At 42.4% G+C, this 19,828-nt stretch overlaps 1 protein-coding gene across 3 annotated transcripts in view; it reads left to right on the forward strand.

The window, feature by feature from the left end:
- The window catches only part of slc25a42 (solute carrier family 25 member 42), a 48,516-nt gene extending 30,231 nt beyond the window's left edge, over nucleotides 1–18,285 (forward strand). For all 3 annotated transcript variants that reach the window (XM_041204219.1, XM_041204220.1, XM_041204221.1), the window contains exons 5-8: nucleotides 1,469–1,635; nucleotides 9,588–9,704; nucleotides 13,454–13,605; nucleotides 15,581–18,285. In XM_041204219.1, coding sequence (XP_041060153.1) covers nucleotides 1,469–1,635; nucleotides 9,588–9,704; nucleotides 13,454–13,605; nucleotides 15,581–15,906 — 762 coding nt within the window. In that variant the 3' untranslated portion in view covers nucleotides 15,907–18,285. The remainder of the gene's footprint in view (nucleotides 1–1,468; nucleotides 1,636–9,587; nucleotides 9,705–13,453; nucleotides 13,606–15,580) is intronic.
- The last annotated feature ends 1,543 nt before the right edge of the window (nucleotides 18,286–19,828 follow it).

The raw sequence follows: 19,828 nt of genomic DNA on the forward strand, positions 1-19,828 counted from the left end.
GGAGTTTAGAAGACTGAGGTGATCTTATTGAAACATATAAGATCCTGAGGGGACTTGATAGGGTGAATACTGGGAGGATGTTTCCTCTTGTGGGGAAGACTACAACTAGGAGACACATTTTAAGAATAAGAAGTCTCCCTTTTAAGACTGAGATGAGACTTTTTATTTTTCTGAGGGTTGTTAGTCTGTGGAATTCTTTTCCCCAAAAAGCACTGGAGGCTGGATCATTGGATGTATTCAAGGCTGAGTTAGATAGATTTTTGATAGAGAAGGGAGTTCAGGGTTATGGAGACTGACAGGAAGGTGGATTTGAGACCACAATCAGTTCAGCCAGGATCTTATCGAATGGCAGAGCAAGCTTGAAGGGCTGAATGGTCTACTCCTACTCCAAAGTCCTATGTTCCTATGAATTCTCTACATCTGTTCCCATGGCCTTTGTTTTTCTTTCACTCCAACTCACTTACTCCCTGACACTCGATGTTTGGCATTGTGCCTTTGCTCTTGTTCAGAACAGTTCAAAACTTGTCCTAGAGAATAATCTTGATCCATGTACAAAATAACTTTTTTTAAAAGTCTTGCCCACTTTAATAAGTTTGTTTTTAGTTTTAACATCAGGCCATAAATATGGTGCCTTAGTTGTGCACAGATGTGGGGAGGAGGAAGAAAATTCATATAGGCTGTTCCATTGGGGGAGAAACCTCCACGCACATCTGAATCAGAGGTGTGGGCTCAAGTCCCAATTCAGAGCCTTGTGCATATAATCCAGATTGACACTCAAATTCAGTGCTGAGGGATTGCTGCACTGTCCTATGGTTCCGCCTTTCAGATGAGACATTTCGCTGAAGATCCCAGCTGCCTATTTAGCTGGATTTAAAAGATCACAAGGCACTATTTGAAGAGCAGTTTGGTTCTTTTAGTGTCTTGGCCAACTTTTATTCTTCGAATGTCACTAAAATAGTGGTGTAGTCATCTCCCTCGGTTTTGCTTGTGGGAAATGCGGTGTGCAAATTGGCTGCAAACTTCAAAAAGCATTTAATTGGTTGTAAAATGGTTGGGACATCCTGAGGTTTTGGAAGGAACTATGTAAACATAAGTCTTTCTCATTCTCTTTCTTCTCTGCCCCCTGCCCTGACCAATTTCCTGTGCTTGCCCCAGTTTCTCTACTTATGCTTGCTCTTGCTCTCTCTATGGTTGCAGCACAGGAAGAGGCCATTTGGAGCAATTCACAGTGCAACTCCCCTGTGTTTTCCTGTCACCCTGAACAATTTTCCTTTGCAAATAATGCCGTGCACCTGAATTCTCCCCCTCATGTTTGCCCGTGTGTGCCCTCCCTCCCCCATATGCGTGCTTTCTCTGTCTCTCAAAGCAGCTTGCAATGTTCTGAGGACGTGAATGGTTCTGTATAAATGCAAGTTCCACCTTTTTTTCCACACCAAAGAGTAATTGTTCTTTTTGCTGTTTGCCATAGGAAGTTGTGAAGCTGATTTACCAAACCTATCAGAAGGAAGGCTTCTTCAGCCTCTGGCGGGGTAACTCTGCCACCATGGTCCGAGTTGTCCCTTACGCTGCACTTCAGTTCTGCTCTCATGAACAGTACAAACAGATTCTGGGATCCTACTGCGGGACCCATGGAAGGTCAGTACACAGGAGCTGGACCATTACTGAGGCGTCCTCATTAGGGACTGTCATGTGATCTTGCAGCATTTGGCCCATCATGCCCACACCATGGCTCAGAATAGGCCATTCTCTTCTTGCCATCTCCTTGCCCTTTCCCTGAACTCTCTGAATTTAAATAGCTGCAGAGGATTAATAGTGGAAGATATTGAGGTTATCTTATGCAAAAGCTATATCTTTGCTCAGGGGACCCTCTTAGCTGACTTTCTAATGAATCAATTGTACCAAAGATTTTGGACCCAACACTGGCTTCATCCAGCACTAATGTTTAGATGGCAACTTTTCCCTCCTGATTTCAGTCCAGGCTCCACTGTTAAGCTTAAACTGGGTCTGTCCCAGCAAGGTAAATAGAGGGAGAAGAGATTTGAAAGGTGCAGTGATTTCAAGGCAGAGGGGGGAGTGGTTGTTTAAATGGTGCAATACTGGAGGAGAAGAGCATTGTTGGATGGAATTGTGAGAAGAGGAAAGGGTTTTCTAGATACCAGCTAGTACAGAAGTGTTGTAATGTACAGGATGAGATTTGATCATATTTTTGTTTTGTTCCTACTTTTTGACAGGAACTTATCGTATACTGATGTTTATCTGTACATTTAAAACCTCAGTATTGGGTTTAGGATTTCCCGTCTGCAAGCCTGACTTCCTGATGTTTTTGGTCATGTTTTGTTCCTGCCTTGAACATTATAAATTGCCATGTCAACATTTCCAATTCAATTTTGCCATGTCACCTGTCATGATGTAGTTGCACATTTTGGCCACTTGGTGTCATTCCTCATTTTCCTCTTACCAACCCTACCACCTTCCCAGAACAGTTTTCACCATTGTAAAGAACCTATCTTTTTATTTCTGTTGGACTGTGGACTAAAATTACAATGGCTGCAGTTTCAAAGGTATGTCTACTGGAACAGTTTGAAGAGTATGTACAATGTTGCTCTCCTGGAACAGAGTGTGCCATGAAAGACAGGATGGTGCCAAGGAGGAGTCCGGTCTAATGGGAAACTGCCTGGCAACAATGTTTTAATTGGCTCCTGACCAGGTGACCAGGGTTTGCGTGAGAACAGTGCAGCAGAATAACTTCTAGCCTGAAAAGAAAAAATACCTAAAACGTTTTGCTGTTGTGTGTCAGATTCCAGTAATTTTACAATAATAGCTGGCTGACTTTTTCTCCTCATATCTCTATAACCTGCACTCTCTCTGAAAACTCTTGTCAAGAGGAAAAGAGGAAAATCAGTGTTCAAGACACAAAGGCAATTGCTCAACCAGTGAACTAAAGACTGCAACTGCTGGGAAGACCACCTTGTGTTATCAACAAAGAGTTGAAAGGAATTTGGAGGACATCGCTCAAAATCAACCCATCGAATCCTGTACTCTGGAATTGGTGCTATTGAACTGTTTTATCCCACCCTTAAAATCCACGTTTTTGTGGTGTGTGTGTGTGTGTGTGTGTGTGGAGATTTAAGAAGGGGTAGTGTTAGGTTATAGAGTTAGAAATTAGTTCATATTTCTTTCTTTTGCCACTGGTTAAAGACAATTTGTTCAATAAACAATTATATGCGTATTAAGTTTACAAACCTGTTGCTCATATTCTGTTAACCTAAATTAAACAATTAGGTGGACTGATCAAACTTTTTTACATTTGTCACAGCTCAGGGAGCAGTGGGGCTTGATATTGCAGTGCACCATCCCCAATGAGTCGTAACAAAGTTTGGGGGCTCATCCCAGATATTTTGGAACAAAAGACATCGACAATTTGGGTGTAGATTTAGTAAGTCATTTAAGCTAAAAGGAAACACAGGTTTGTGCTATCAAAAATAAGATGGCACTGGAAACTGCTAAAGCTTTCCTGCAAGTAGAGGAGAGGTCCCTGATGATTTTACAAGGAATCCCAAAAGCCAGGTTAATCGAATTGGCAAGTAAATTAAGAGTAGGATTGCTCGCCAAAGCTAGGAAGGCAGAGATTATCGAAGGTATAGCACAGCGTTTAAAGTTGGAAGTGATACTTGACACTGAGTCACAGCTGGAGGCAATGAGACTTCAGTTAGAAATAAAGAGGCTTAAATTTGAACAAGCAATGGAAATGCAAAAACCTGACCTCCAAAGGGAACAGGCAGAAAGGGAGTTAGAAATGCTGAGGAGAGAGAGAGAATTCCAGTTTAGAATGCTGGCAGTTTAAAAAGAGACACCTGTAGGTGAGGCAGTTTAAAAAGAGACACCTGTAGGTGAGGCAGGACTTATTTCCAGATCAGAACCCAGTGAGGAAGATGTTTAAATTTGTGCAAACTCTTTCAAGATTTGAGGAAAGGGATGTTGAAGCATTCTTTATTTCATTTGAGAGGATAGCTAAACAGATGAACTGGCCAAAGGAAAACTGGACATTGTCCATGCAGAGCAAATTGATAGGTAGAGCACAGGAAATTTATACTACGCTGTCAGAGGAGGTTTCTAGGGTGAAAAAGGCAATTTTGAATGCATGTGAGTTGGTCCCTGAAGCATACAAATGAAAGTTTCAAAATTTAGGGAAACAGCCTGGGCAAACTTACATTGAATTTGAAAGGGTTAAGCAAAGTAGTTTTGACAGGTGGATATGAGCAATAGGAGTTAAAACTACCTATGAAGTTCTCGGAGAGAGCATTTGCTTGGAAGAATTTAAAAACTCCCTATCTTCTGTAATAAGAACCCGTGTTGAAGACCAAAGGGTTGCAACTGCTAAACAGGCAGCAGTAATGACTGACGATTACGAGCGGATCCATAAAGCTAAACTTTTTTTCCATCACCCCCATAAATTTGAAAAGGATAGAAAGTATGAGACTGAAAGGAAGGCAAGTAGCCAGGGTAAAGAATGGATAGCTGGGAATACCTTGAGATGATCTCCCCCGATCAGGAAGGGAGGCACTGAGGGTGGAGGTGAGACCCGAAGGCCTAAGCGTTTTCATTGTAATGAAGTGGGATGCTGAAGGAGTTCCGGAGTACTGTTACATTAAAATGAAGTTCTGATGAGGAAGTGGCGACACCTCACAGACCTGTGGATGAGGAATGGACGGTTGTTCATCAGACAATGGTACCAACCAAATATCGTAAGGAGATATGAGTAGCACGTGAAATTCCTATGTCAGGACATGTAGGAATACAGAAAACCCAAGCATCAATAAACAGGCAATTTACCTGGCCAAGACTTCAATAAGGATGTAGTGCAATTTATAAAACATCTCATTCATGTCAGTTAGTGGGTAAACCTCAATATGTAATCAAACTAACACCTTTAATATTCATTCCAGTTATTGATGAACCATTCAGTCGGACATTAGTAGATTGTGTAGAATCATTACCCAGAATGAAAGCAGGACATCAGTATCATCCTTACAATCATGGATATGACAACCCGATTTCCAGAAGCTATTCCTTTAAAGACAATTACAGCTAAGGTGGTAGAGGAAAAGTTAACTCAGTTTTTCACTCGTTATGGCTACCAATTGAAATATAATTTGACCAAAGTTCTAACTTCATGTGTAAAATTTTCCAAGACATAATCAGCAGTTTGGGCATCAAACAACCAAAGTCTACCAAAACAAAAACAGAATTACCTGGAAAAACTCAGGTCTGGCAGCATCGGCGGAGAAGAAAAGAGTTGACGTTTTGAGTCCTCATGACCCTTCAGCAGAACTGAAGAACAACCAGTTCTGTTGAAGGGTCATGAGGACTCAAAACGTCAACTCTTTTCTTCTCCGCTGATGCTGCCAGACCTGCTGAGTTTTTCCAGGTAATTCTGTTTTTGTTTTGGATTTCCAGCATCCGCAGTTTTTTGTTTTTAACCAAAGTCTACCGCCTATCATCCACAGACACAGGAAATACCATCAGACTCTCAAAACCATGATTGAGACCTGTTGCCATGAATACCCAAAGGATTGAGACAAAGGATTAGATTTCTTACTATTTGCTTCCAGAGATTCTCCCAATGAATCTCCTGGATTTAGTCCATTTGAATTGATTTATGGTTATGAAATAAGAGGTTTATTAAAAATGCTTAAGGAAAAGTTTCTAAAGCAGAAAGTTGAATCCTCCATGTTAGATTGTGTCCATGCTTCTAGAAAGACTCTCAGGAGCATGTAAAGTAGCACAAGAGCATTTAAAAATTTCCCAAGCCAAAATGAAAGAATGGGTAGACAAATCATGCTGCAACTAGAACGTTCCAAACAGGAGACGAAGTATTCGTATTATTGCCTTTCCAGGGTGAAATTTGATGGTCCCCACAAGGTTGTTAAGAGAGTTAGTAAAGTGACTTATCTGATAGACACTCCTGAATGTAGGAAGAAGGAACAGTTATGTCACATAAGCATATCGAAGGAACACCATTGCAGGGAAGATGATGGGAAAGAGCAAGTATGCCTTGTGGTAGAAGTAATGGAGGATAACAGACAGTAAGAGTAAGGTAGAAGGAGAAGAAGACAGTGCACAGAGCAATTCAACCAGCTATTGCAAAAATACTGGAACAGTTAGACACTGTCTTCACATTTAGAAGGGGGAACCACGGGAAGATCTAATAACATTACTTAGGCAGTATAAGGGAATTTGTAGGGATGTACCTGGATGTTCTATGTTAGCTAGACATGATGTGAACGCAGGAGACTTGGTGTGATAAAACGACATCCTTATCAGCTGAACCCATAGAAACAAGCTCGGGTAGAAACTGAGATCCAATATGTGCTGGAAAATCAATTGATTGAGCTTAGCGAGGCAGCTGGAGTTCACTGGGAGTGTTGGTTCCTAAGCTGGATGGCTCAACTAGATTTTGTATTGAGTAACGGAAAGTGAATGCAGAAACCAGGATAGATTTATACGCAATTCCTCGGTTAGAAGATTGCACTATAGGGTTGGTACTGCCTCATTTCTTTCCAAAATTGACCTGTTGAAGGGGTACTGGTTAGTGCCATTAACATCAAGGGTTAAAGAAATATCTGCCTTTGTTACACCAAGTGGATTGTACCAATGTTGATTCATGCTGTTTAGGTTTAAAAAAAGCCCCAGCTACATTCCAGAGAGTTATGAATCAAGTTGTAGCTGAAGTACATAACTCTGTGGTTTATCTCGACAATGTCGTAATATATAATAACGCATGGGAAGAACATGTAAAGCAATTAGAGGATCCATTTAAATAATTGCAGTTGGCTGGCTTAATCATAAATGTGCCAAAAGCAAGGCTAACTTACCTAGGCCACATCGTAGGACAAGGCAAATGTTGCCAAGAACAGCAAAAGTGAATGCTCTATTAGAATTTCCCGCTCCCAAAACTGAACGAGATATCATAATGTTTTTGGGAATTTATGGCTTTATCGGAAGTTTGTGCCTAACCTCAGCTTAATAGCTGTACCTCTCACCAATTTGTTAAGAAAACAGGCAAAAGTGGTATGGTCGGCAGAATACCAAGCAGCCTTTGAGAAGCTGAATACAATCTTAATAAATGAATCAGTGTTGGCCACCCCTGACTTTACCAAACCTTTTAAAATTGGCAATTGATGCTAGTGATTTAGGGGGCAGGTGCAGTCATATTACAAGATAAATTAGGGATAGAGAAGCCGGTGGGGTACTTTTCCAAGAAACTAAATCAATATCAGAGGAAGTACTCTACAGTAGAAAAAGAAACTCTAGCATTGTTGTTGTCTCTTCAACATTTTGAAGCTTATGTCCAACACAATAACAAAGGAACACTAATCTACACTGACCATAATCCACTGCCATTCATTAAAAAGTTTAAAACTTGAAATGTGAGACTCTTTAGTTGGAGTCTGTTGTTTCAACTGTTCAGTGTAAAGATTTTTCACATTGCTGGCAAAGATAATGTGATCGTGGATGCATTGTCTCGAGAGTAAAATACTAAAATAAGTTAAAGGGGTAAGAAATGCTTAAGATTGTATAAGGGGGAGGAAAGATGAATGGAAGCAAGTCTCGTGTTTGTCCATGTGTCACCTACCTTGTGATGAAACACATTTTTGAAATGGTGTTGCATATCTTTTAAGGATGGAGGCATGTAAAGAACATATCTTTTATTTCTGTTGGACTGTGGTCTAAAATTACAATGGCTGCAGTTTTAAAGACATGTCTATTGGAACAGTGTGAGGGATATTTACAATGTTACTGTCCTGGAACAGTGTGCGCCATGAAAGACAGGACGGTGCCAAGGAGGAATCCGTTCTAATGTGGAACTGCCTGGCAACAATGTTTTAGTTTGCTCTTGACCAGGTGACCAGGGTTTGTGTGAAGAACAATGCAGCAGAATAGCTCCTAGCCTGAAAAGAAAAAATACCTAAAACTTCTTGCTCCTGTGTGTCAGGTCCTAGTAATTCTACAATAATAGCTGGCTGGCTTTTTCTCCTCATATCTCTATAACCTGCTCTCTCTCTGAAAACCCTTGTCAAGAGGAAAAGGGGAAAATCACTGTTCGAGATATTGAAAGGCAAGTGAACTAATGACTGAAAGTGCTGGGAAGACCACCTTGTGTCATCAACAAAGAATTGAAAGAAATTTGGAAGACATCGATCAAAATCAGTCCATTAGTTCCAGCACTCTGTTTACAAACTGGTGCTCGTATTTTGTTAACCTAAATTAAACAATTAGGTGGATTGATCAAATCTTTTCACACTTGTCGTGGCTTGGGGAGCAGTGGGACTTGATATTGCAGCGTACTATCCCCAGTGAGTCGTGACTCCATGGAACATGCAGACAGCAGCTTAGTTAGTGTCATCCTAAGGGTAGCACTTTCAACAGTGCCACACCCCCTTCAGTAGTGCATTGGCATGTCAGCCTTGGATAACGCATTCAACACAAGTTTGGGGTTTGAACATAACATCTTTCTGGGTCAGGCAAGATTAGTTCCCATTGAGCCAAGTCTGTTCAGTGGGCTGGACCAGGTAACAGTCTTGGATTCCAGGTTCTGCTCTCTGAAATATGATTATTATCTGTCTTGGGAAATTAGGCACTTGCTTACCTATTTGTTTAGAACGATCGCTGCCCCTCAACTCTCTTGCACTGTCACATTTACTGTAATAACTCCTTCCAACCAGTTTCTCCTGATGATTATTGCAGAAAATATATAATCAAAGAGCACTATTCCCCATTTTTCCAAAAACAAAACAAAGTGAAAAAAGGCCACCTTGTCCTTCTCTTTGTACACTTGCTCATGTACCAGAAGGTTGGACAGCCACTGTGTCTGATGGTGCACTGAAGGGAGGAACCAGTGAGTCTGAGTGTGAGGGAGCTGAAGGGAGCAGGAGTGGGTTATGGCAGTCTGACTTAATGTGTCACCATAAATAAGACTTATTTCTGTACTGTTTTAAAGCAGTTGTCAACTTGTTTAAATGGGTTAATTGTGTTAGAAAGAATGTGGTGAAGAGCACCAGAGCAAATTTATACCATAACTAAAATATTACATGCACCGTGTAATCAAACAGGCTATCTGACTGAGGGAGTGGGGAGATTACACAAGTGAAGGTGATGGCAGACACATTGTAACTTGGACAGAGCTGCACCATGGGTGATGTAAGATGGAGGACTGTACAGAATGTTGGCTTCTGGGCTGGTTCAAATCCCTAGTTCTAAAGGGTAAATGTAAAACAAGGAGATGCTTATTGACATCTCCCTCAGTTATTGGGGGTCTCTTGTGTTAAGAACTAGGTTACCCTTCAAGCTTTGTTCCTGAGTTACTGCAAGCTCTGAAATGTCCAGAATGGGATGTGAGTTTAGCTAGGTATTTACTAGAGGAGATTAATTTGATCTCTTGGGATTCCATGGCAGAATACGTGGTCTGTGGAAGGAATGCAGTATCATCCCATCTCCTGCTTTGTGTTGAGCACCCATCAACAGTTATGACGGATCCTTCTGCTGAATTTTCATTATATGGTTGTCTCTTTCTCTCTCTTTTCCAGGCCTTTACCACCCCTCCCACGGCTGCTGGCCGGCTCAATGGCCGGTATTACAGCCACCACGTTGACTTACCCACTAGACCTGGTGCGAGCACGAATGGCTGTAACTCAAAAGGAAATGTGAGTATTGAAAGCAGCACCGTGAGGAGTGACTGAATGAAGCAACCCTCCCTTAATTGTAGTTTGCCCAAAATGGCTCTGCTGGCCAGCCCACCATACATCCTTTATAAAATTGAGTTCATCCAAAGCTCTGCTGCCCTCTAGTCCATCCCACACCAGCTCACCCATGATGTTCTGCTCAACGACCTAGACTGGCTCTTTCAAAGGTCTGTGCACGAAAGACCATGTAACAATCTGGAATGTATCACACATTGAAATAAACAGAAGGCTCAAAACTTTATCAGTTTGATGGGAAACATTTACAGCATAAAGTAAGTTACTGTACATGTACAGCTTGGATAAAAATAATTAAGGAGGCTGCACACTTAAACAAATTGCCTGTGCACTCAAGTACTGAGCGAGTGCTGCATTGTTGGAAATACGATCACTTGAATGAGATGTCAAACTATGGTCTTGTCTGCCTTCTCAGGTGGATGTATAATTTCCCATGGCACTATTTTAAAGAAAAACATAAGTTCTTTCTGATGTCCTTCACACAGAATCACATTGCAGAAGAGGCCCTTCAGCCCATCGAGTCTGCACCTTGGCTAATATTTATCCCTTGATCAACATCACTAAAATATATATAGTCATTATCAGATTTTTGGGGTTTGTGGGATCCTGCTGTGTGCAACATGACTGGCCTTACCCTACTTTACAGCAGTGACTAGATTTCAAACGGTACTTTTGTTGGCTGAGACACATTTTGGGATGTCCAGAGGTTATGAAAGATATGTGCTTTTTCTCCCTCTCTTTTTGTCTCTTCGCTCTTTCCTTTGCTCATGAGCTCTAGCTCTTTTTCTCTCCCGGAAGTGCCACTCTTGGAACGAAATGTGAAACTGTTAAGATCCCAGCTGAGGTTACCACTGGACAAGCCTGATCCCAGAATGGAACCCAGCTTGATAGATCCTAACTTTTATTTGTTTAGATATGTGGAGAGTAGCTACTGAACAGAGGCATAGGAGTCAGCTGATGAACTTTTAACAAAAGAATAAAACATTTATTCAACAAGAAAAGATGAACTATATTACAACACTCCTTCACCCAGAACGATACCTTTACAGATATGTATAGATTTGTAAGGATAACACAAGTTACAGAACCTATCTTATACTCTAATGTACACAGTAAGTACACAGTCCATGTAAACCTATGGCACCCTATGGTCAGACACAGCACAATCTGAAACAAAATGACAGATGCCACCTCAAACAGATGCTATGGATCTCTCCTTGACAGCACCCCCCCCACCCCCACAGACGTTTTTCACACTGAGCCAACCAGTCTTGCTGAATTCTATCCTTCACTTGAGGATTTCCAATCTCCACTCTCCAAGACCTTGCCTTGAAATCTCTCAAACCGATGCTTTCTCTCAGACATCTTCCGCAAGGGTTCACTTCCAGAGTTTCAAACTCTCATTCCGATAATCCCCTTCTCTGGATCACCACATACATTCAAGCTGTCTTCTACACACTCTGTCTCACTGCCTCAGCTGTCAAAGTATACAACTGCTTCATATGTCATAGCAAAGAGTTATGGACCTTAGTTGTCTCTTTGGGCCTTCTTGCCTCTTGCAAGCTGTTCTCACTTTAAATCTGCTTTCTGCAGCTTTTGTCTCTTTAGATCTGAAGCTTGGAACCTTTCTTTCTGCCCGTCACTCTTAACTTCACTCAACAGGACCTTTTCCCAGGTACCTGTGCTTCCTTTGACTAGAAGGTCATCTTTGGACTTTCCCCTCTTCCACTGTCCTGGATTTCTGGGGTTTTTCTTTGGCTTGGGAATGCTATCGGTTTCTTCTAGGCTGCTTCTTCACACCAACTGAACTTCAACAGCTGTTTCTCCTCTTGTGTGTGTGCCTGTGGGCGGGACCTGCCTCTCTGGGCCCCTGTTGCTAGGCAACAGTCCAATCCTTCTACCCTTGTATGTTTACTTTCTCTTTAGGGGTCCTAAAACTCTTCATTAGAAATGCAAGCACCTTTCTAAAGTGAAATTAAAACTCCATTTGATCTTTCTTAACACACATACATACACACACACACACACACACACATATATATATATATATACAGAAATGCAAATCAAACTTAAGCTTTAAAGCTAAAGCTCATTCTTAACACCCACAAATACCAATATAAGTTACTTAAACTATCTCTATTTCCTAACAAAACAAAGATGTCTGTTCAGTGGACATAAACCATCCCATTTATTTGAAAAAGAGCATTCCTCGACATTCATAAACCATATGAAAGAGTCATCTTGTTCATACATTCTGAACGTTTTATTTTTATTAATTTTTGGGCTATGTGCAATGCTGGCAAAACCAGCATCTGTTGTCCATCTCTTATTGCCCTGAGGTGCCTGGCCTGCTAGGTCCACATCATGGGGTTGTACAAGGCCAACCATGTTGGTGTGGGACTGGAGTCACATATAGGCCCAGACTGGATAAGGGTGTCAGGTTTCCTTCTCTAAAATGCATTAGTGAACCTGGTGGTTTTTTTTAAGACAATCCAACAATCTCATGATCATTCTTATTTGCATTTTTTCATATATTCGGAACTTAGACGTTACTTGGAACACCAGCATTTATTTCACCATCCCTAGTTGCATTTGAAAGGTGTTGAGTGGTGAGCCATCTTAAACCATTGCAGTCTGTGTCTGAGGGTGCTCCATCAATGCTGTTGCGTAGGGGGCTCCAGGCTTTAGACCCAGTGATGAAGGAACATCCCTCTCGGAATGATGTGTCTCTTGCTGGGGGAGTTTGCAGGTGGTGGTGTTCCCACGCGCCTGTTGCCCTTGTCCTTCTTGAAGGTCGAGGTCGTAGATTTGGAAGGTGCTATCAAAGAAGCCTTGGTGAGTTGATACAGTGCACCTTGTAAATCGTACACACTGCTGCCATTGTGCATTCATAATGCCGTGGAATGATTTACATCTACTGAACAGACACGGTCTTAGTTTCATATTTCATTCCAAGGGTGGCACTTCTGAGAGAGAAAAGGTGCCCAGAGCCCACAAGTGAAGGGAAAGAGTCAATGATGGAGGAAGTGAGTTATTAAGCTGATAGGTGAGATGCTAGTCAAGCTTTATCCTTGATGGTGTTAGATGTCAATCAAGCTTTATCTTGGATGGTGTTAGATGTCAATCAAGCTTTATCTTGGATGGTGTTGAGCATCTTGAGAGTTGAAGACTCCAGTATGTTTTTTTTTCATTCCAAGATTATTTTTCAAAAATGAGCTTAAATTCTTAAATTGCCACGGTTACCAGTTAACTTGAATTCTCTGGATTACTTAGCCATTAACGACTGCACAGAATCAAAGTATTATATTGTGCAAAAGGAGGGCATTCAGCCAGTATTCCTGTGCTGACTCTTAGAGCAATCCCATTAATCCCGCTGCTGTGCGGTTTTCCCCCCATAGCTCTGTTTTATTTCTTTAAGTGGTTCTATGTACTTGTTGCTGTTGTCATCCTAGATAGTGGGAGAGGTTACAGGTTTGGGAGTTGCCATTGAATGTTATTGGATCTGCTTCCATCACCCTTTCAGGTAGTGCATTTAAAATGTTTCCTCATGTCACCTCTGGTTCTCTTTCTAATCACCTCAAGTCTGCATCCTCTGGTTGCCACTGGAAGCATTTTTTCCCTATTTACTCTATCAAGATATGTTGTGGAGTGTTTCATGATGGCAATGGTGCATTTTATATTTCTTGTGCCAATAGGTATGGTAATATTTTACACGTCTTCATCCGGATATCGCGAGATGAAGGACTCAAGACCTTGTACAGTGGATTCACGCCTACCATCCTTGGGGTAATTCCTTACGCTGGGCTCAGCTTCTTCACTTACGAAACGTGCAAGAAATTACATGCAGGTATGGCTGCAGCTCGTAGTATGGTGAGCTTTGGAGGGAGTGTGCAGATCACAGTTTCCATGTTGTTTGAGCAGGTCGTGGAGCCAAGCTTGAGAGACCCCTGCCCCCATCAACAAATGGGATTTTATGTGATTTACAATACCATTTTGGCCGAGTGTGGCTTTTTGTTCTATCTTAGTTTGTACATCCAGAAAGGTCCTAATCCCAATGTGCCCTCGTCCCCAATGAGACATATAATTTAGATTTTTGCCTCCGTTATTCCATCTGCAAGTCAATTCCATACGTCTTCGTTCATGAAGATTTTCCTGTTGTCAGTCCTAACATTAACTTTGATTATAATGAAATTAGAAGATGCTGAAAACACACAGCACAATAGGCAGTGTTGGTGGAGAAACAAAGTTAGTATTTCAGGTCATTGACCTTGTGTCAGACTGTCAAACATTGGAAATGTATTGGTTTTTAAGCAAGTACAGAGAAAGGAAAATAGTGGAGGGAAGGAAAGAAGAAAAGGGAAGGTCAGTGATAAAGTTGAAGCTAGAATTACTAGTTTGTACTTATTTCTTTCTGTCCTAATCACAGCTGAGTTAGAACTAAAATCCCAACTTATCTATTTTGTACCCTGAGCTTTTCTATACAGCCATCTCTCTCTCGTTCACTTAAAGCCCAAATTTAACCGGTGTTTATTTTTTGGTTTCCAGTTTTTTTTAATCCTCCTTATTCTGGGGGACAGAAGGGACAGTTTATTTTTCACTGAAGCCTGGATGTAGGGCCAAGTGCAACAAAGCTGAACATAACTGGAGCAAAGATGAGAGAGCGTCATAGAGGAGTATAGAGGCCATTCAGCCCAGTGTGTCTGCACCAGCTTTTTCCAAGAGCTATCTAGTTAATCCCACTTGAGGGAGATGGAGAGCGGGTGGGAAAGTGGAATTGAAGCCCAAGGTTAGCCATCTTCATAATGAATGGTGGAACAGAATTGATGGATTGTATGGTCTGCTCCTCCTATCCCTTGTGTTCTTGTGTTGTGCTGCTCTGTAGGAACTGTGCCAGTTACTAACAGCAGGTGTAGTCAGATAGCAGCTTGTGACTACCCTTCCTTTCAGAGGGAGTGAGAGCAACTTGTGATGTCCACTGACCCCCTCCACTGCAATCCCATGTGTGAAAATGCCACTTCCTATTAAGCGTTGCTTGAGGAGTCAGAGACTTGGGCCAGCATCTTCCTGTATTTATTTTCAATTTACCAGAGCAATGATTATTGCTGGCTACTGGCCTTTGGAACTTGTACTCCAAGGTTTGCTTTAAGTCAGTAGCCTTTAACCCTAAGCATGGAAAGTAGAAAGGGTCAAATGCAAGAGGGCAGAAGATTTAAAAAGTGTGGTCAACACATTGAATGGGCAAATTAGTAGTCTGCTTATAGAATGATGCAATACACATGGAGGCCATTCAGCCCATCTGGCCTATGACAGCTCTTTGGTAACTAGTGCTATCCAATCCCATGCTCTGCTGCTGTAAATTTTTCCCCTTCGAATATTTATCCAATTACCTTTTGAAAGTTCCTATTAAATCTGCTTCCACCACCCTTTCGGGCAGAGTATTCCAGTTCATAATCTGTGTTTAAAAAAAGACAAAAAAATTCTCCTCATGTTGCCTCAGCTTCTTCCATTAATTCCATTAAATCTGTGACTTCTGGTTACCAATCCTCCAGCCAGTGAAAATATTTTTCCCTCCCCCGCTCTGCTTTATCAGAACCCACCATAATTTTGAACACCTCTATCAAATCTCCCTTGCCATTCTCTGTTCTAAGGAGGACAGTCCCAGCTTCTCCAGCCTACCCACGTATCTGAAGCCCTGTATGGATTAATTAAGAGGGGCCGAATACCCTCCCTTATTCACAAGTATCTTGTGAGACTAATCACTAGGAAAGGACATGTTTTAATGGGCCTGTAGCTTATAATGTACGTGTGTGATTTGATTTCAGAGTACACTGAGAGAGCCTATCCGTACCCCCATGAGCGGCTACTTTTCGGAGCATGTGCTGGCCTGATTGGCCAGTCAGCCTCCTACCCGCTGGATGTGGTGCGGCGGCGGATGCAGACAGCGGGGGTGCAATGCCGCAAGTACACCGGCATTGTTGAGACGATGCGCCAGATTGTGGCAGAAGAGGGTTCTATCAGTGGCCTGTACAAGGGCCTCAGCATGAACTGGTTAAAGGGCCCCATTGCCGTGGGGACCAGTTTCACCACCTTCGACCTCATGCAGATTCTGCTCCGCAAAATTCAGGACCATGGTACCTTGCAAAGGTAGTAATTACAAGGACGGACAATCTGGAACCTGAGATTGAATGAAGAAAGATGTGTCACACTTAATAAGTGTCCAGGATGGGAATTGACAATTGCTGGACAAGTATTTACAAACTGGAGCAACAGTGTGCGAGGCAGTGGAGTTAATTGTGCCATAATGGTAGTTGAAACACTGCATCCTGAATCTCCCACCCTGACACTGTTGAAATAGCCTAATTTAATATTGATTTTTGTTGAGGCCTCTTTAAGTTGTCTGCTTTTCAAGATAAAGTTGTAATGGGTTTACACAGCACAGGAATACTGTGTATCCTGCACGGCTTCCATGCAACATATATGCGAATAATGTTCCCATTCAGTAAAGAGAGGCTGTGACTGACTGCATGCTGGAAGGTCCCAGGTCTGGTTTCTGCCATTGGTCTCAGCATTAGGGAAGTTTGTGGGCACTGGATGGGAAGCAGGTAGGATTCCTGATTGCTGTCCAGCACTGTGGATATACCAAGGGAGAGCAGGTGCAGATTTGGGTGGGCTGCACTTTTCCCTGCACGGACACCCCCCCCCCCCCCCCCCCCCCCCCCCCCCCAGCCCCAACCTTGGTGAAGATAGCCTGCAGAAACAGCTGTGCTGCCTCGCCCTTGAGAGAGCCGCCCTATGAGCTGTATTGCAGTTGGAGCCGACTCCTTCAAGAAGTGCTTACAAAAAAAGCTTTGGGCACGCATTCACAATCCGCGATCTAAAATGACAAAAGATGCTGGGTTGGAAGTCTACAACTGCACCTTGTCAAACTTTTTAAGTAATTTATTTTAGTTTTAAAAATATTTACAAAGCCCCTACACCCCCAAACTAGACAAGCTGACGTTTCCTTGATAGTTGGAACATTACATACGAGGCTTTAACCCATTGTTGTTTGGATCAATGAAGTCCAAACTAGCAGCTGTTCCTCTTTTATCCCTTTTGCAAAGGGCTCTCACTTTTTTGGGACAAGAGAACTTGGGAATCCTAGCAGTTTACTGTTGCCAAGTGTTCAGTTTTCTCATCTGAAAGGTTTCTGATATCCCACTAATAACTTATTAAAATTATCTGTTTATGAAGGGGCTATTGACAAGTGATTTGAATGTTGCCAAACACAGAAGCTCCTTATCTCCACCTGGTGCTCTCTTTAGCTCTAATGTATCTCTTGAGGAGGTGACATTCCTTTAAGGAATGTACATCATCTCTTCCCTAACCCTGTGTGGTACCTGTCCTGGGAGTGTTTGATGGGGACAGTGTAGAATGAGCTTTACTCTGTATCTAACCCCGTGCTGTACCTGTCCTGGGAGTGTTTGATGGGGATAGTGTAGAGGGAGCTTTACTTCGTATCTAACCCCACGCTGTACCTGTCCTGGGAGTGTTTGATGGGGACAGTGTAGAGTGAGCTTTACTTCGTATCTAACTTATGCATCTTAGCTGGAACTGCTCGATCTGTCATTAGATGCCTGAAATGGGTTTTGTTCCATTTTCCTGCAGTATTCCTTGATGAGCACAAAAATTTAAAGCCAAATTGAAGGAGTGCTTCTAGTTTGTGAAAACAAGAATGCGGTGCAAATGGGGAATGGCACTTATTGGACTATGTCCCAGTCAGATCGTGAAAGGATATAAATCCAGAATGGATGTTTAAAGAAAAAAAACAGAAAGGAGATAATTGATCTTGTTTCCTATAACACATTCCCACTTTCCTGCTTTAAAATTCCAATGGTAAAGGAGCCGTCACAATGAAATCTGTAGAGAAAAAAAATCTCCAGAGGTTCTCATGGGAGATGAAGTGTTGGAGCGAATTAACACTCTCCCGTGTCCCTTACTCAGCCCATCCAAAATGTCTGTCTGCTATTTCAGCCCACCCAAAAAGTCTCTCTTTTCCCATACCTCAGCCTACCCAAAGTATTTCTCTAGCCCAGCTTATTCTGTCTTGTTTTCACAAAACAATGATTATCTTGTATGATATTTGCAATTCGACATTTTTTTCCCATAGCATTGTCCAGCTATTTCAGGTCACCAAACACAGTAGGGAATGGACCTCCACCACCGGGGTGGTGGTGGTGGTGGGGGGTTGCTTTGTGCCTCCTGTCGGTGAGGACTTTGTTGGGGTCTGGCCTGTTACCTAAAGTTGCAGCACTGGTTGCTGTGTAACTGCAACAGTAACTGCCATGAGACCTGGTGTGGACGTGCACAGTGTATATGGGGAGAGAGGGGACCAGTCATGTTGCTTCATTGCTGGATTCCAATCTGCATCAAGATCCAATGTGGCCCTGGGATTTGCCTTTTATCACAAGTGACTTTGATTCAAAGATGTTGAACTGCAGTCAGTTATTTGAGTTGATGAAAAATAAAATTATTTGAGTTTAAAAAAGAGAGACTGCTGTTATTTTGTTTGGTGGGGCGAAGACCCAAGAATTGTGGAGAATGTCGGACATTTTTGTTCCCCATCTGATTCCACATCGCTACCTGAAGTTGTGACTCTGGATAAGGAGCCATTCAGCCAATGTCAGTCAGTCAGCCAGCCAGCCATCCTCTCGGGAGTGCCAGCCTAGACCAGGAGCACCTTCCAGCTGTTTGACCATGGGGTGCGTCAAGCTTACTTCTCATCTTCACCTGTAGTCTGCTCATAAACTTCCTGGGGAAGGAGACATTACTGGAAACTGACCTTGAACTGTCTGTCGCCAATTCTGTATCAAATTTTCATTGAAGTACAGGGGTGCAGAGTCCATTTGTAGCTCCATGTGGTGCCACTGCTACGTACAAGTTTAGTTATTTCAGCACAAGCTGGATTCAACCTAAGGGGCTTGGTGTTGAGTGACTCCTTAGAACGGAAAGTCACGGATCCACCATGGGAGCGTTGCACCAAAGTTGTCCCATCTCAATGGCAGGCAGTGCTTTGCAAAGCTGGACATAGAAGTTGCTGATGCATGTGTTATGATGTACCAGTGGAAATGAGTGCGCGCGCGCATGTCACAGCTCAGGGTAGTTTTAAACACTAATCATTCAAGGTTATCTTTGAAATTCTCATCACCTCATGCTGAACCTAATCCTCAGCCAACCTGTTCATAGAGAAGTGTTGCGCTAGTGTGTACCAATGGATGCTACCACTGTCGTTCCAGGGCTGGGAAGAAAGGACGTGGAGAGAAAATTAGAGGTCCAGCTCTTGATACAGTTCAAAAGTGTGCGTATTTGGTGAGACAGCAACACCTTCCACTCATTAGGGCAGATGACCAAAATCTTGGTCAAAGAGAAAGTTTTAAGAAGTGTCTTAAAGGGGAGAGGTTCAGGGAGTGAATTCCAGAGCTTAGGGCAAGGGGAGCTTGAAGGTGTGACAACCAATGGTAGATCAGTTAAAATTGGGAACGTGCAAGTGGCCAAGAGCGTTTTAGGGCTGCAGGAGGAGGTTGCAACCAGGGCGACTGAAATTTCAAAACCAGGATGAAAATTCTGATCTCGAAGCGTTTCTGAGCCTGGAGTCAATATAGGTCAACCAGCAGAGGAGGATGGGTGAACAGGACTTGGTGTGAGTTAGGAAATGGGGTAACAGGGTTTTGGATGAGCTGAGGTTTAATGTGATTGGAAAGTGGGAGACCAATCAGGAGAGCATTGGAATAGTAGATAAAAGCAAAAAACTGCGGATGCTGGAAATCCAAAACAAAAATAAAAATAAAAATGGAATAGTAGAATCTGGACAGGATCGGGTAGTGCTGGGATCAAAGTCTTCTAATAACTATGTCCAGGCTATGCAAGATAACCACCCTGTTGACTGGTACCTTTGTAAGAGGAGAGGGTCAAGAACACCATTGAAATTTTCAGATTTAGAGACCCTATCCCCTATTTATTTTTTGTTGCTTTCTGTAGTAAATTTGTTTGGCAGCAGAGGGTGCTGTTTCACAGGAGATCATTTGAAAATT

The sequence above is a fragment of the Carcharodon carcharias genome, chromosome 14 (genome assembly GCF_017639515.1).
Source record: "Carcharodon carcharias isolate sCarCar2 chromosome 14, sCarCar2.pri, whole genome shotgun sequence".
In the NCBI taxonomy this organism is placed as follows: domain Eukaryota; kingdom Metazoa; phylum Chordata; class Chondrichthyes; order Lamniformes; family Lamnidae; genus Carcharodon; species Carcharodon carcharias.